General features: G+C 41.7%; 2 protein-coding genes across 23 annotated transcripts in view; one reads left to right on the plus strand and one right to left on the minus strand.

Annotated features, from left to right (window-relative positions):
- The first annotated feature begins 4463 nt into the window (after positions 1-4463).
- Positions 4464-8111, plus strand: LOC117322538 (hepatocyte growth factor-regulated tyrosine kinase substrate-like). Of its 21 annotated transcripts, XM_033877531.1 has the most exons (6): positions 4464-5794; positions 6037-6447; positions 6498-6785; positions 6908-7315; positions 7364-7411; positions 7604-8111. In XM_033877531.1, exons 2-6 carry the CDS (start codon positions 6241-6243, stop codon positions 7736-7738), a joined length of 1086 nt encoding a protein of 361 aa, XP_033733422.1. In that variant the 5' UTR covers positions 4464-5794; positions 6037-6240; the 3' UTR covers positions 7739-8111. The 21 variants fall into 21 exon arrangements, with proteins under 21 accessions (XP_033733422.1, XP_033733419.1, XP_033733413.1 ...); XM_033877528.1 differs by having other exon boundaries at positions 6908-7411; XM_033877522.1 differs by having other exon boundaries at positions 6908-7339; positions 7388-8111.
- A 2384-nt stretch (positions 8112-10495) lies between these two features.
- The window catches only part of LOC117322537 (N-chimaerin-like), a 94395-nt gene continuing 91588 nt past the window's right edge, over positions 10496-13302 (minus strand). For both annotated transcript variants that reach the window (XM_033877509.1, XM_033877508.1), the window contains one exon: positions 10496-11154. In XM_033877509.1, coding sequence (XP_033733400.1) covers positions 10914-11154 — 241 coding nt within the window. In that variant the 3' untranslated portion in view covers positions 10496-10913. The remainder of the gene's footprint in view (positions 11155-13302) is intronic.

Here is a 13302-nt window from a genome sequence, read left to right on the forward strand (position 1 = left end):
CAAATACGTCAACTTAATAGCACGGGGTATTATTTTCTGTCAATATTGAGGGGTAGAATCTGGTTATGTCACCGGTAAGGACGCGTCAACAATATATGGACTCATTGAGTGTAGCTGACGTAAGTTAATTGTGTTCTTTGTTTGTATGTAGATATTAACTTTCCAATTACGATCATGCCGCCAGACTTGTCTATTTTATCATTTCTAAGTTTGGGGTTGTTCTTTGTTTGTATGTAGATAATAACTTGCGAGACTCTTGTCTCTGTCTTGTTCTGACCAGCAAGATGTATAGTAATAGCTCTCAACACTCTTTCTGAAATTTAAACTTGACTTCTTTTCCCAGGAAAATTATATATACAAATTGTATACCGGGGTTGGGACCTTTGGTTCGCCCCTTTTTCATCATGGAACCTCTCGTTTGAGGGATGCCAGGGTTCAGATCCTGGGTACACCCCTCTTTCATCATGGAACCTCTCGTTTGAGGGATGCCAGGGTTCAGATCCTGGGTACACCCCTCTTTCATCATGGAACCTCTCGTTTGAGGGATGCCAGGGTTCAGATCCTGGGTTCACCCCCCTTCCATCATGGAACCTCTCGTTTGAGGGATGCCAGGGTTCAGATCCTGGGATCACCCCTCTTCCATCATGGAAGCTCTCGTTTGAGGGATGCCAGGGTTCAGATCCTGGGTTCACCCCTTCTTCCATCATAAAACATCTCGCCTACCCTTGGAGTTCTCTTATACTTATTTCACTCTTTCATGTTCATCTCCACACTATTATCATGTGTACGGTTCCTGCAGTAATTAGGATGTTGTACTGTGTATGTACGTTACGGGTACGATAGCAAAAACATCAGGTAAACAATACCTAAATCTATATACAAAGTGTACGTCTCTGACAGTGAACAGACACACTGATCAATCTATATACGTCTCTGACAGTGAACAGACACGCTGGTCAATCTATATACATCTCTGACAGTGAACAGACACGCTGATCAATCTATATACGTCTCTGACAGTGAACAGACGTGCTGGTCAATCTATATACGTCTCTGACAGTGAACAGACGCACTGGTCAATCTATATACATCTCTGACAGTGAACAGACGCACTGGTTAATCTATATACGTCTCTGACAGTGAACAGACACGCTGATCAATCTATATACGTCTCTGACAGTGAACAGACACACTGATCAATCTATATACGTCTCTGACAGTGAACAGACACACTGATCAATCTATATACGTCTCTGACAGTGAACAGACACACTGGTCAATCTATATACGTCTCTGACAGTGAACAGACACGCTGGTCAATCTATATACGTCTCTGACAGTGAACAGACACGCTGGTCAATCTATATACGTCTCTGACAGTGAACAGACGTGCTGATCAATCTATATACGTCTCTAACAGTGAACAGACACACTGGTCAATCTATATACGTCTCTGACAGTGAACAGACACACTTGTCAATCTATATACGTCTCTGACAGTGAACAGACACACTGGTCAATCTATATACGTCTCTGACAGTGAACAGACACACTGGTCAATCTATATACGTCTCTGACAGTGAACAGACGTGCTGGTCAATCTATATACGTCTCTGACAGTGAACAGACACACTGATCAATCTATATACGTCTCTGACAGTGAACAGACACACTGGTCAATCTATATACGTCTCTGACAGTGAACAGACACACTGGTCAATATATATACGTCTCTGACAGTGAACAGACACACTGATCAATATATATACGTCTCTGACAGTGAACAGACACACTGATCAATCTATATACGTCTCTGACAGTGAACAGACACACTGGTCAATCTATATACGTCTCTGACAGTGAACAGACACGCTTGTCAATCTATATACGTCTCTGACAGTGAACAGACACGCTGGTCAATCTATATACGTCTCTGACAGTGAACAGACACGCTGGTCAATCTATATACGTCTCTGACAGTGAACAGACACGCTGGTCAATCTATATACGTCTCTGACAGTGAACAGCCACGCTGGTCAATCTATATACGTCTCTGACAGTGAACAGACACACTGATCAATATATATACGTCTCTGACAGTGAACAGACACGCTGGTCAATCTATATACGTCTCTGACAGTGAACAGACACACTGATCAATCTATATACGTCTCTGACAGTGAACAGACACGCTGATCAATCTATATACATCTCTGACAGTGAACAGACACACTGATCAATCTATATACGTCTCTGACAGTGAACAGACACACTGATCAATCAATATACATCTCTGACAGTGAACAGACACACTGATCAATCTATATACGTCTCTGACAGTGAACAGACACGCTGGTCAATCTATATACGTCTCTGACAGTGAACAGACACACTGGTCAATCTATATACATCTCTGACAGTGAACAGACGTGCTGATCAATCTATATACGTCTCTAACAGTGAACAGACACACTGGTCAATCTATATACGTCTCTGACAGTGAACAGACACACTGATCAATCTATATACGTCTCTGACAGTGAACAGACACACTGGTCAATCTATATACGTCTCTGACAGTGAACAGACACACTGATCAATCTATATACGTCTCTGACAGTGAACAGACACACTGATCAATCTATATACGTCTCTGACAGTGAACAGACACACTGATCAATCTATATACGTCTCTGACAGTGAACAGACACACTGGTCAATCTATATACATCTCTGACAGTGAACAGACGTGCTGATCAATCTATATACGTCTCTAACAGTGAACAGACACACTGGTCAATCTATATACGTCTCTGACAGTGAACAGACACACTGATCAATCTATATACGTCTCTGACAGTGAACAGACACACTGGTCAATCTATATACGTCTCTGACAGTGAACAGACACACTGATCAATCTATATACGTCTCTGACAGTGAACAGACACACTGGTCAATCTATATACGTCTCTGACAGTGAACAGACGTGCTGGTCAATCTTTATACGTCTCTGACAGTGAACAGACACACTGATCAATCTATATACGTCTCTGACAGTGAACAGACACACTGGTCAATCTATATACGTCTCTGACAGTGAACAGACACACTGATCAATCTATATACATCTCTGACAGTGAACAGACGTACAGATTAGCTGCATGACTAACTCAGTCATTCCATGTTTGTTTGGTGTGGTAGGAAGCACCAAACACGACAGTCCATGTCCTGGATACCCTGGTATTTAGATGGAGATGGCGTTAGGGGATGTTCGTACAGAGGAAGCGACTGTTTATCTCGTTTACCTTGACAATTATACAGAGACATGTTATAATACAAAACATTCAGTACATCAAACAGACTATTTGATGTTAAATTTTGATCTCTAAAATCTTACCTTATTTTAGAACAATGGTCATGTATGACAAGCCTACTGGTCACCCATTTGGATCTGAAATATTTTGTAAGATATAAATACAAGACCAATTGCACCTGCGACCCCACCAGCAGCGAATGAAGCTTTGAAGTTGATTTAGGTACTCTATTTCATTTATGTGGATACTAAGACGATAACCTTTTCATTTACATTAAAACAAAGTTTTATCATTCTATGCCAGGATACTACTGGTCCCAAATCATTCCTAATCTCCCTCAGTCATCCATAATATACTTCAACATCGTTATTAAAAAGAAGAAATATAGAATACATTTGACCTTGGTGACATTTAAAGTAGGTCAAGGACATTCTTTTCAACACTTAAATTAGCCATTAATCCCAACATACAACTGGTCCAAAATGGAAAAAAAACCTTGGCCTCCTGCTGGTTAATGAGGAGTCGTTGAAATGATTTACACACTTCATAATTACAGATTTGGAAGCCATTCATCCTAACATATCAATGGTCAAACACCAGGATCCGGAAAGAAGTCGTATAAAGGATTTTAACCCATTTTACTCCTGTGAACTTGAAGATATTCAGTTGAACAAACGTGATAGCCATTAATCCAAGCATAGTACTGGTGGACCTCCGATTCATGAGAAATCATTTAAAAATTTAACACATAACTCTTGTGACCTTGATCTATGTTCACGGTCATTTTCAAGGTCATTCATTTGAGCACATTTTGTAGCCCTTTAACCCAGCATGCTGTTTGAAGGGTAAAGGTGATGCCAGATGGACAGACATTGTGCATTAATCTAGTTATAAAAATGACAAACCAAGTTGTGGTCTTTGAAGAACATATATTTTATTGACAGATCTGAGAACAATATCAACATCCACAATACTTTGATTACATCCTCACATAAACAATAATAAGTAGCTTCCACAACGGATGTGTGCCCTTACCTGTGATAATCCTACAGAAAAATTAATACAGGCCCTATATCATCACACTGATGTAGATATAGGGGCGTAAATAAGGGGGGGGGGGGGGGGGGGGGGGGGGGGGGGGGGGGGGGGGGGCTTACTCTCATCTCTCTAGTGTAGACCTAGGGGGTGTAAGGGAGGGAGGGGGCTTACTCTCATCACTCTAGTGTAGACCTAGGGGGTGTAAGGGAGGGAGGGGGCTTACTCTCATCTCTCTAGTGTAGACCTAGGCGGTGTAAGGGAGGGAGGGGGCTTACTCTCATCACTCTAGTGTAGACCTAGGGGTTTAAGGGAGGGAGGGGGCTTACTATCATCAATCTAGTGTAGACCTAGGGGGTGTAAGGGAGGGAGGGGGCTTACTATCATCAATCTAGTGTAGACCTAGGGGGTGTAAGGGAGGGAGGGGGCTTACTCTCATCTCTCTAGTGTAGACCTAGGGATATAATAGGGGATTGATACCAAACCTTGACTTGTCACAGGCAGGGCACCACAATGTTTTACACATAACACTAACACATATCAATTAATACAATATGTTATTGCTAAATGGTATATCATAAATTATAAATTTCTCCACAATACCATCATTTTGTATTGAAACACTGTAATGCAACAAAAAGGATACACCTGTGAATTCTTTACAATTGTCTTTAAATTATGAATGAGATGAACATGAAGTGATGTAAATGATTACAAAAAAAGTTTATGTTTATAACGCCTCCATTATATTTTTTTTAAAGGCAAAAGTAAATAGCTTTAAATTTATTTGCAGGAAACATGCAAATATTCCAAGTTAGCAATTAAAAATGAGAAAGCAAATAAAAGATATATTTAAACTCCAGCCTTAATTCATGTAAATATGTAATGAAATGTTAAACACATCTAATATCACATGTTCAGCTCTCCAGAGCACCTTAACGTATTTATGTAAAACAAAATTTATTTAGCGAAAATTCCTTAGGTTTCAATTTGATAGTTATAATGGTAATAATGTATTACAAAGCTATACAGGAAAAAAAACTGTAGATTTGTCCACCATTGAAATTCTTAGTTACAGACATAATAATACATAAAATAGAACTAAGATCAGAAATACTTGTTTGTCTGGTTACATATATATACTTAGTTCTTACAGATCTGTCTAATATTCTTTTAAAATATTAACCAAGTATTCAACATATTCAAAACAAATCTACTGTTTTATTTCTGAAAAAAACCTATCAAGCTGAAAAGCTAATATGACAACTGGGATATATAACTAAATACTTGGTCATCACAGTAATACAATATATACATGCACCACCACTCAAAGCAAGCCAACGCAGGTCAGTATTGAACGTCCACAGCAGGTCAGTGGTGAATGTCCACAGCAGGTCAGTAGTGAACATCCACAGCAGGTCAGTGGTATACGTCCACAGCAGGTCAGTATAGTATACGTCCATAGCAGGTCAGTATAGTATACGTCCACAGCAGGTCAGTGGTGAACGTCCACAGGTCAGTGGTATACTTCCACAGCAGGTCAGTATAGTATACGTCCACAGCAGGTCAGTGGTGAACGTCCACAGCAGGTCAGTAGTGAACATCCACAGCAGGTCAGTGGTATACGTCCACAGCAGAACAGTATAGTATACGTCCACAGCAGGTCAGTGGTGGACGTCCACAGGTCAGTGGTATACGTCCACAGCAGGTCAGTATAGTATACGTCCACAGCAGGTCAGTGGTGAACGTCCACAGGTCAGTGGTATACGTCCACAGCAGGTCAGTGGAATACGTCCACAGCAGGTCAGTGGTATACGTCCACAGCAGGTCAGTGGTATACGTCCACAGCAGGTCAGTGGTATACGTCCACAGCAGGTCAGTTTAGTATATGTCCACAGCAGGTCAGTGGTATACTTCCACAGCAGGTCAGTGGTATACGTCCACAGCAGGTCAGTGGTATACGTCCACAGCAGGTCAGTGGTATACGTCCACAGCAGGTCAGTTTAGTATATGTCCACAGCAGGTCAGTGGTATACGTCCACAGCAGGTCAGTGGTATACGTCCACAGCAGGTCAGTAGTGAACGTCCACAGCAGGTCAGTGGTATATATGTCCACAGCAGGTCAGCTGTATACGTCCACAGCAGGTCAGCGGTATACGTCCACAGCAAGTCAGTGGAATACGTCCACATCAGGTCAGTGGTATATTTCCACAGCAGGTCAGTGCTATACGTCCACAGCAGGTCAGTGGTGAACGTCCACAGCAGGTCAGTGCTATACGTCCACAGCAGGTCAGTGGTATACTTCCACAGCAGGTCAGTGGTATACGTCCACAGCAGGTCAGTGGTATACTTCCACAGCAGGTCAGTGCTATACGTCCACAGCAGGTCAGTGGTGAACGTCCACAGCAGGTCAGTGGTATACGTCCACAGCAGGTCAGTAGTGAACGTCCACAGCAGGTCAGTGGTGAATGTCCACAGCAGGTCAGTATAGTATACGTCCACAGCAGGTCAGTGCTATACGTCCACAGCAGGTCAGTGGTGAACGTCCACAGCAGGTCAGTGGTATACGTCCAGGGCAGGTCAGTGGTATACGTCCACAGCAGGTCAGCGGTATACGTCCAGGGCAGGTCAGCAATGAACGTCCACAGCAGGTCAGTGGTGAACGTCCACAGCAAGTCAGTGGTATACGTCCACAGCAGGTCAGTGGTATACGTCCACAGCAGGACAGTGGTATACGTCCACAGCAGGTCAGTGGTATACGTCCACAGCAGGTCAGTGGTATACGTCCACAGCAGGACAGTGGTATACGTCCACAGCAGGTCAGTGGTATACGTCCACAGCAGGTCAGTGGAATACGTCCACAGCAGGACAGTGGTATACGTCCACAGCAGGTCAGTGGTATACGTCCACAGCAGGTCAGTGGTATACGTCCACAGCAGGTCAGTGGTGAACGTCCACAGCAGGTCAGTGGAATACGTCCACAGCAGGTCAGCGATGAACGTCAACAGCAGGTCAGTGGTATACGTCCACAGCAGGTCAGTGGTATACGTCCACAGCAGGTCAGCGATGAACGTCAACAGCAGGTCAGCGGTATACGTCCAGGGCAGGTCAGTAGTGAACGTTCACAGCAGGTCAGTGGTGAACGTCCACAGCAGGTCAGTGGTGAACGTCCACAGCAAGTCAGTGGTATACGTCCACAGCAGGTCAGCGGTATATGTCCAGGGCAGGTCAGTAATGAACGTCCACAGCAGGTCAGTGGTATACGTCCACAGCAAGTCAGTGGTATATGTCCACAGCAAGTCAGTGGTGAACGTCCACAGTCTAGCTTATTCTTACTTGAGCAGATAGGTCAAATGTTGTACCATTTTTTGTCTTTTCTGAGTTAATTTCCCGGTAGTATTTGTGAGCCCCCAGCCTATCACCTGTATTTCACCATATGTACAATAACATCTCACTAGGTCACTAGGTACATATATATAATAATGTATACAGATTCATTTCTGTGGTGGGTATACTCCCCCAGATTCTTATTTTGATTAATTGACATGATTAGTACAACCCTATGTTTGTGTACAGCCTCGGATCTGTAAATCACAGAAATACTTAAAAAAAATATACAATTGTTTTGTAAATACTGCCATTTATGGAAAATGATCTTGATGTTGATTTGTCAGGCGTAAATGATCTTGATGTTGATTTGTCAGGCGTAAATGTACAAATCTAAACATTGCATACAAAATAGTTATTTGAGATAAAAAACAGAAAACCTAAAATATTAAAAGACTAAATTTATGATTTATCAAATTATAAAAATGGACTTTCCTTACTGTCATGCTCACTAAACACTACATACATGTACACAATTTAAACAACCTACTCATTTAATGATAAACTAATCATGTACAGACTCAATTTGAAATTGTCATTGAAGTTTAAAGTTTTATTGCATATTTAAGTGTTTGTTTTGACAGAACTGTAAAGATAAAACCTATTTCCATCACCATACCAATAATCATTGGTACTGTAATTCATGCTTGTACTCAGGATTTACAGCATGTCTGCAAAACACTGGTATAAACAAAATCCATTGTACTGTTTGCAATAACCAATTAAATCTTTGTTGGTCCAATTCTATGTTGTATATATGCGTGTATGTTTTGACCTCAGCAGTTCACATGAATAACAACAAGAACACTTGCAGAGAGCAGTGAGGTTAAAAAATAGTGAAAAACATGAGCCTTTAGAAACATGAGCCTTTGAGCCTTTAGAAACATGAGCCTTTAGAAACATGAGCCTGAGCCTTTAGAAACATGAGCCTTTAGAAACATGAGCCTTTGAGCCTTTAGAAACATGAGCCTTTAGAAACATGAGCCTTTAGAAACACGTGCCTTTAGAAACATGAGCCTTTAGAAACACCTTTAGAAACATGAGCCTTTAGAAACATGAGCCTTTAGAAACACCTTTAGAAACATGAGCCTTTAGAAACATGTGCCTTTAGAAACATGAGCCTTTAGAAACACCTTTAGAAACATGAGCCTTTAGAAACATGAGCCTTTAGAAACATGTACACTTCTAATTCTGACTGATACATTTATAGACAATGTCAACATTCAATAAAATCTTAAGTAAAGTAGTTAAGCTTAACAAAAAGAATACCTTTTAATACCACACATGCTTGCATCCTAGCCAAAGGATTGGATTGAATCTTGTGATTGTTTCAAGCCTATCAACACACCACAACAGTTGTACAACTTTTGAGTCTGTTGCGAGACTTGTACCTCATACACATGTAAACTATTGAATAATCATCCGTCAAAGGAGAAAGTTGATAATATCTTAATATATTGTATGCTATGTTAACATGCAAAAAATTCACTCTATCTATATAGAGCTGTCATTTTCTCACTGGTTTGAGTTTTTTGAAAATCCACAAAAATACAAGCCATGTATGATTTTTCTGTCTATACAATGATTTGTTACATTCAATAACAGTCATCAAAACTATAGAGTGACAATTAAATGGGGAGGCACACACAAACAGCACTCTCAATCCTGAAAAACTTTGTTCCATACAATAATATCTTAAATATCCTTTATAAAAGCTGATATTCAGTTTACACATTAAACACATGTAAAACCTTATACAGGAATTCCTTCTGATTTGATCAAATACAGATACAGATTTAAATTGGTTTTCTTATCATACAGTTTGGTTTGAACAGGTTACAATACATTATATATATATATGTCTTTGATTCAACTTTGCCTGTGGGTAAAAATATATTTAGACGAGCTAAACATTTTAATATTACAAAATTTGACTGATTAGTGCATGAACGAAATCATGTTTGTAGTGTATTTCAACCATTATAGTGAGGGTTTGTCAAATCAGATGGGCTTTCACTAGAAGGTCCAGTTGTCACATCAGATGGGCTTTCACTATAGACGGTCCAGTTGTCACATCAGATGGGCTTTCACTATAGACGGTCCAGTTGTCACATCAGATGGGCTTTCACTAGACGGTCCACTTTTTCGATCTGTGCCCAATTTTCCCCAGCCAATAAAAATGATTAATACTTCTTATATCTGTATCATTGGGGTGCATGCCCCCATGGTAATCCCCATCTTAAATTTTGCTATATGGAGTTGTCTCCCATTCGGTTGTTTACAAATGGCAGACGAAGAGAAACACAAACGTTTTCATGCAGTCAAAGAAGCAGATAAAATTCTGTAAACAAGAATGCCCACAACATGAAAACATAAACAAATGTACCAGCTAAAGGAAACTGGAAAAAATACCTGGTCTTATCAATCGAGGGAATTGATCATGTGACAGGTGTTGTGATAAAAATGATATTAATATCTGTCTTTGAGTATCATTATTTATTATCATTTTTCAGTATAATAAACAATTTATGGTCCTGGATGCTGCCATTAATATGAAGGTTTATTTCCCCTCTGGTGTCCCAGTTCACTTGGGCAAACATGATACCAGTCACCTAAAATGTGTAAAACTGAATGCTAATTAAGGAAAAGTTTTAGAATATCAGAGCTACTTTCATTATTGAAAGTGCCAATCAAAAATGCCGATGGTACTCCATACAGGAACATGTTAAGTGAATGATACATGAGTATTCCGGAAATAATGCAGAAACTTTTATTCGTGGAATTGTTTGGCTTTCATCATAATACAGCCATACATTCAAGCAGCTGAGAAAGCAAACACGTTAAGCTGTTTAATCACAGGAGAATTACTACAGATAATAATTACTGTACACTTACATTAACTGTAAAATTACTAATGAGGTCATACTATGTATAAACTACCACTTCTAATCAAATATGTATGTAATGTAGGTAATTCTGAAAAAGACTGATAAACATTGACTATAATAAATAGACTTTCACCATATACCAGGTAGGTAGTATGATCATACCTTCACATTCAAAGAAAAAATCATCTGCATCACATAAACTTTTGCTCTGTTAAAAAAAAAATCTTCTGAGTCATATAAACGTTTTGCAATAATAAACAATTTCAAGCTCTTTGAGTGCTGTTCATCACACATGGTCTACCAAACGTGAAGGGTCAACTCTTGGTATGTCCACACTGATTTGTGTGCTCATCCTGGAAAATAGTTCCCGATAATGAACCAGCAACAGTTCCACACATTTTTGTTCAAATTGGGCAGCCATAAGACTTATCATGGGGTTGGTGTCGGGACTACGCATCAAGGTTGGAGCAAACACTATAGCCAAGTTGTCCGATCCCATCATGTTCTTGGATTTCTTCTCCGTTACTCTGAAATCAGGACAATTACATGTCATGTGATGGAGTAAAATAGCGATTCTGAAAGAATTCTAAACACATTGTGTAATAAAGTGATTGAAATTTTCTGAATATCCTTATTTTTTTTATTCATTTCTATCAAAGCTGTAAGAACATACAAATTATGTCATCTAAAATATCAATTTAAAAGTATCTAACATAAAGAAAAACATGAGAACTATAAATAAAAGGTCAATGTCTATAACTAACTAAAGGGGGAGGGGCCCCAGTCAAACCATCACTCACCATATCAGATGTGCTCAGATATATTTAAGAGTCTGGTAGTGGGAAGGGGGTAAAGGGGGCCCAGTGGACCTGTCACTCACCGGATAAGATGTGATCAGAGGTATTTAAGTGTCTGGTAGTGGGCAGGGGGTAAAGGGGGCCCAGTGGACCTGTCACTCACCGGACAAGATGTGATCAGAGGTATTTAAGTGTCTGGTTGTGAGTAAAGGGGGTAAAGGGGGCCCAGTGGACCTGTCACTCACCGGACAAGATGTGATCAGAGGTATTTAAGTGTCTGGTAGTGGGCAGGGGGTAAAGGGGGCCCAGTGGACCTGTCACTCACCGGACAAGATGTGATCAGAGGTATTTAAGTGTCTGGTTGTGAGTAAAGGGGGTAAAGGGGCCCAGTGGACCTGTCACTCACCGGACAAGATGTGATCAGAGGTATTTAAGTGTCTGGTAGTGGGCAGGGGGTAAAGGGGGCCCAGTGGACCTGTCACTCACCGGACAAGATGTGATCAGAGGTATTTAAGTGTCTGGTTGTGAGTAAAGGGGGTAAAGGGGGCCCAGTGGACCTGTCACTCACCGGACAAGATGTGATCAGAGGTATTTAAGTGTCTGGTAGTGGGTAAAGGGGGTAAAGGGGGCCCAGTGGACCTGTCACTCACCGGACAAGATGTGATCAGAGGTATTTAAGTGTCTGGTTGTGAGTAAAGGGGGTAAAGGGGCCCAGTGGACCTGTCACTCACCGGACAAGATGTGATCAGAGGTATTTAAGTGTCTGGTTGTGAGTAAAGGGGGTAAAGGGGCCCAGTGGACCTGTCACTCACCGGACAAGATGTGATCAGAGGTATTTAAGTGTCTGGTTGTGAGTAAAGGGGGTAAAGGGGCCCAGTGGACCTGTCACTCACCGGACAAGATGTGATCAGAGGTATTTAAGTGTCTGGTTGTGAGTAAAGGGGGTAAAGGGGCCCAGTGGACCTGTCACTCACCGGACAAGATGTGATCAGAGGTATTTAAGTGTCTGGTTGTGAGTAAAGGGGGTAAAGGGGGCCCAGTGGACCTGTCACTCATCGGACAAGATGTGATCAGAGGTATTTAAGTGTCTGGTTGTGAGTAAAGGGGGTAAAGGGGGCCCAGTGGACCTGTCACTCACCGGACAAGATGTGATCAGAGGTATTTAAGTGTCTGGTTGTGAGTAAAGGGGGTAAAGGGGCCCAGTGGACCTGTCACTCATCGGACAAGATGTGATCAGAGGTATTTAAGTGTCTGGTAGTGGGCAGAGGGTAAAGGGGGCCCAGTGGACCTGTCACTCACCGGACAAGATGTGATCAGAGGTATTTAAGTGTCTGGTTGTGAGTAAAGGGGGTAAAGGGGGCCCAGTGGACCTGTCACTCATCGGACAAGATGTGATCAGAGGTATTTAAGTGTCTGGTAGTGGGCAGGGGGTAAAGGGGGCCCGGTGGACCTGTCACTCACCGGACAAGATGTGATCAGAGGTATTTAAGTGTCTGGTTGTGAGTAAAGGGGGTAAAGGGGCCCAGTGGACCTGCCACTCATCGGACAAGATGTCATCAGAGGTATTTAAGTGTCTGGTTGTGAGTAAAGGGGGTAAAGGGGCCCAGTGGACCTGTCACTCATCGGACAAGATGTGATCAGAGGTATTTAAGTGTCTGGTAGTGGGCAGGGGGTAAAGGGGGCCCGGTGGACCTGTCACTCACCGGACAAGATGTGATCAGAGGTATTTAAGTGTCTGGTAGTGGGCAGGGGGTAAAGGGGGCCCAGTGGACCTGTCACTCACGGACAAGATGTCATCAGAGGTATTTAAGTGTCTGGTTGTGAGTAAAGGGGGTAAAGGGGCCCAGTGGACCTGTCACTCACGGACAAGATGTCATC

Source organism: Pecten maximus, chromosome 2 (assembly GCF_902652985.1).
Source record: "Pecten maximus chromosome 2, xPecMax1.1, whole genome shotgun sequence".
Taxonomy (NCBI): Eukaryota; Metazoa; Mollusca; class Bivalvia; order Pectinida; family Pectinidae; genus Pecten; species Pecten maximus.

Coding starts and splice junctions, on each gene's coding strand:
- LOC117322538 (XM_033877510.1), top strand. CDS start 6,241: ATGTCCACAGCAGGTCAGTGGTATACTTCCACAGCAGGTCAGTGGTAT. Junction 6,448..6,497: donor GTAGTGAACGTCCACAGCAG/GTCAGTGGTATA, acceptor CGTCCACAGCAG/GTCAGCGGTATACGTCCACA. Junction 6,786..6,833: donor GTGGTATACGTCCACAGCAG/GTCAGTAGTGAA, acceptor TGTCCACAGCAG/GTCAGTATAGTATACGTCCA.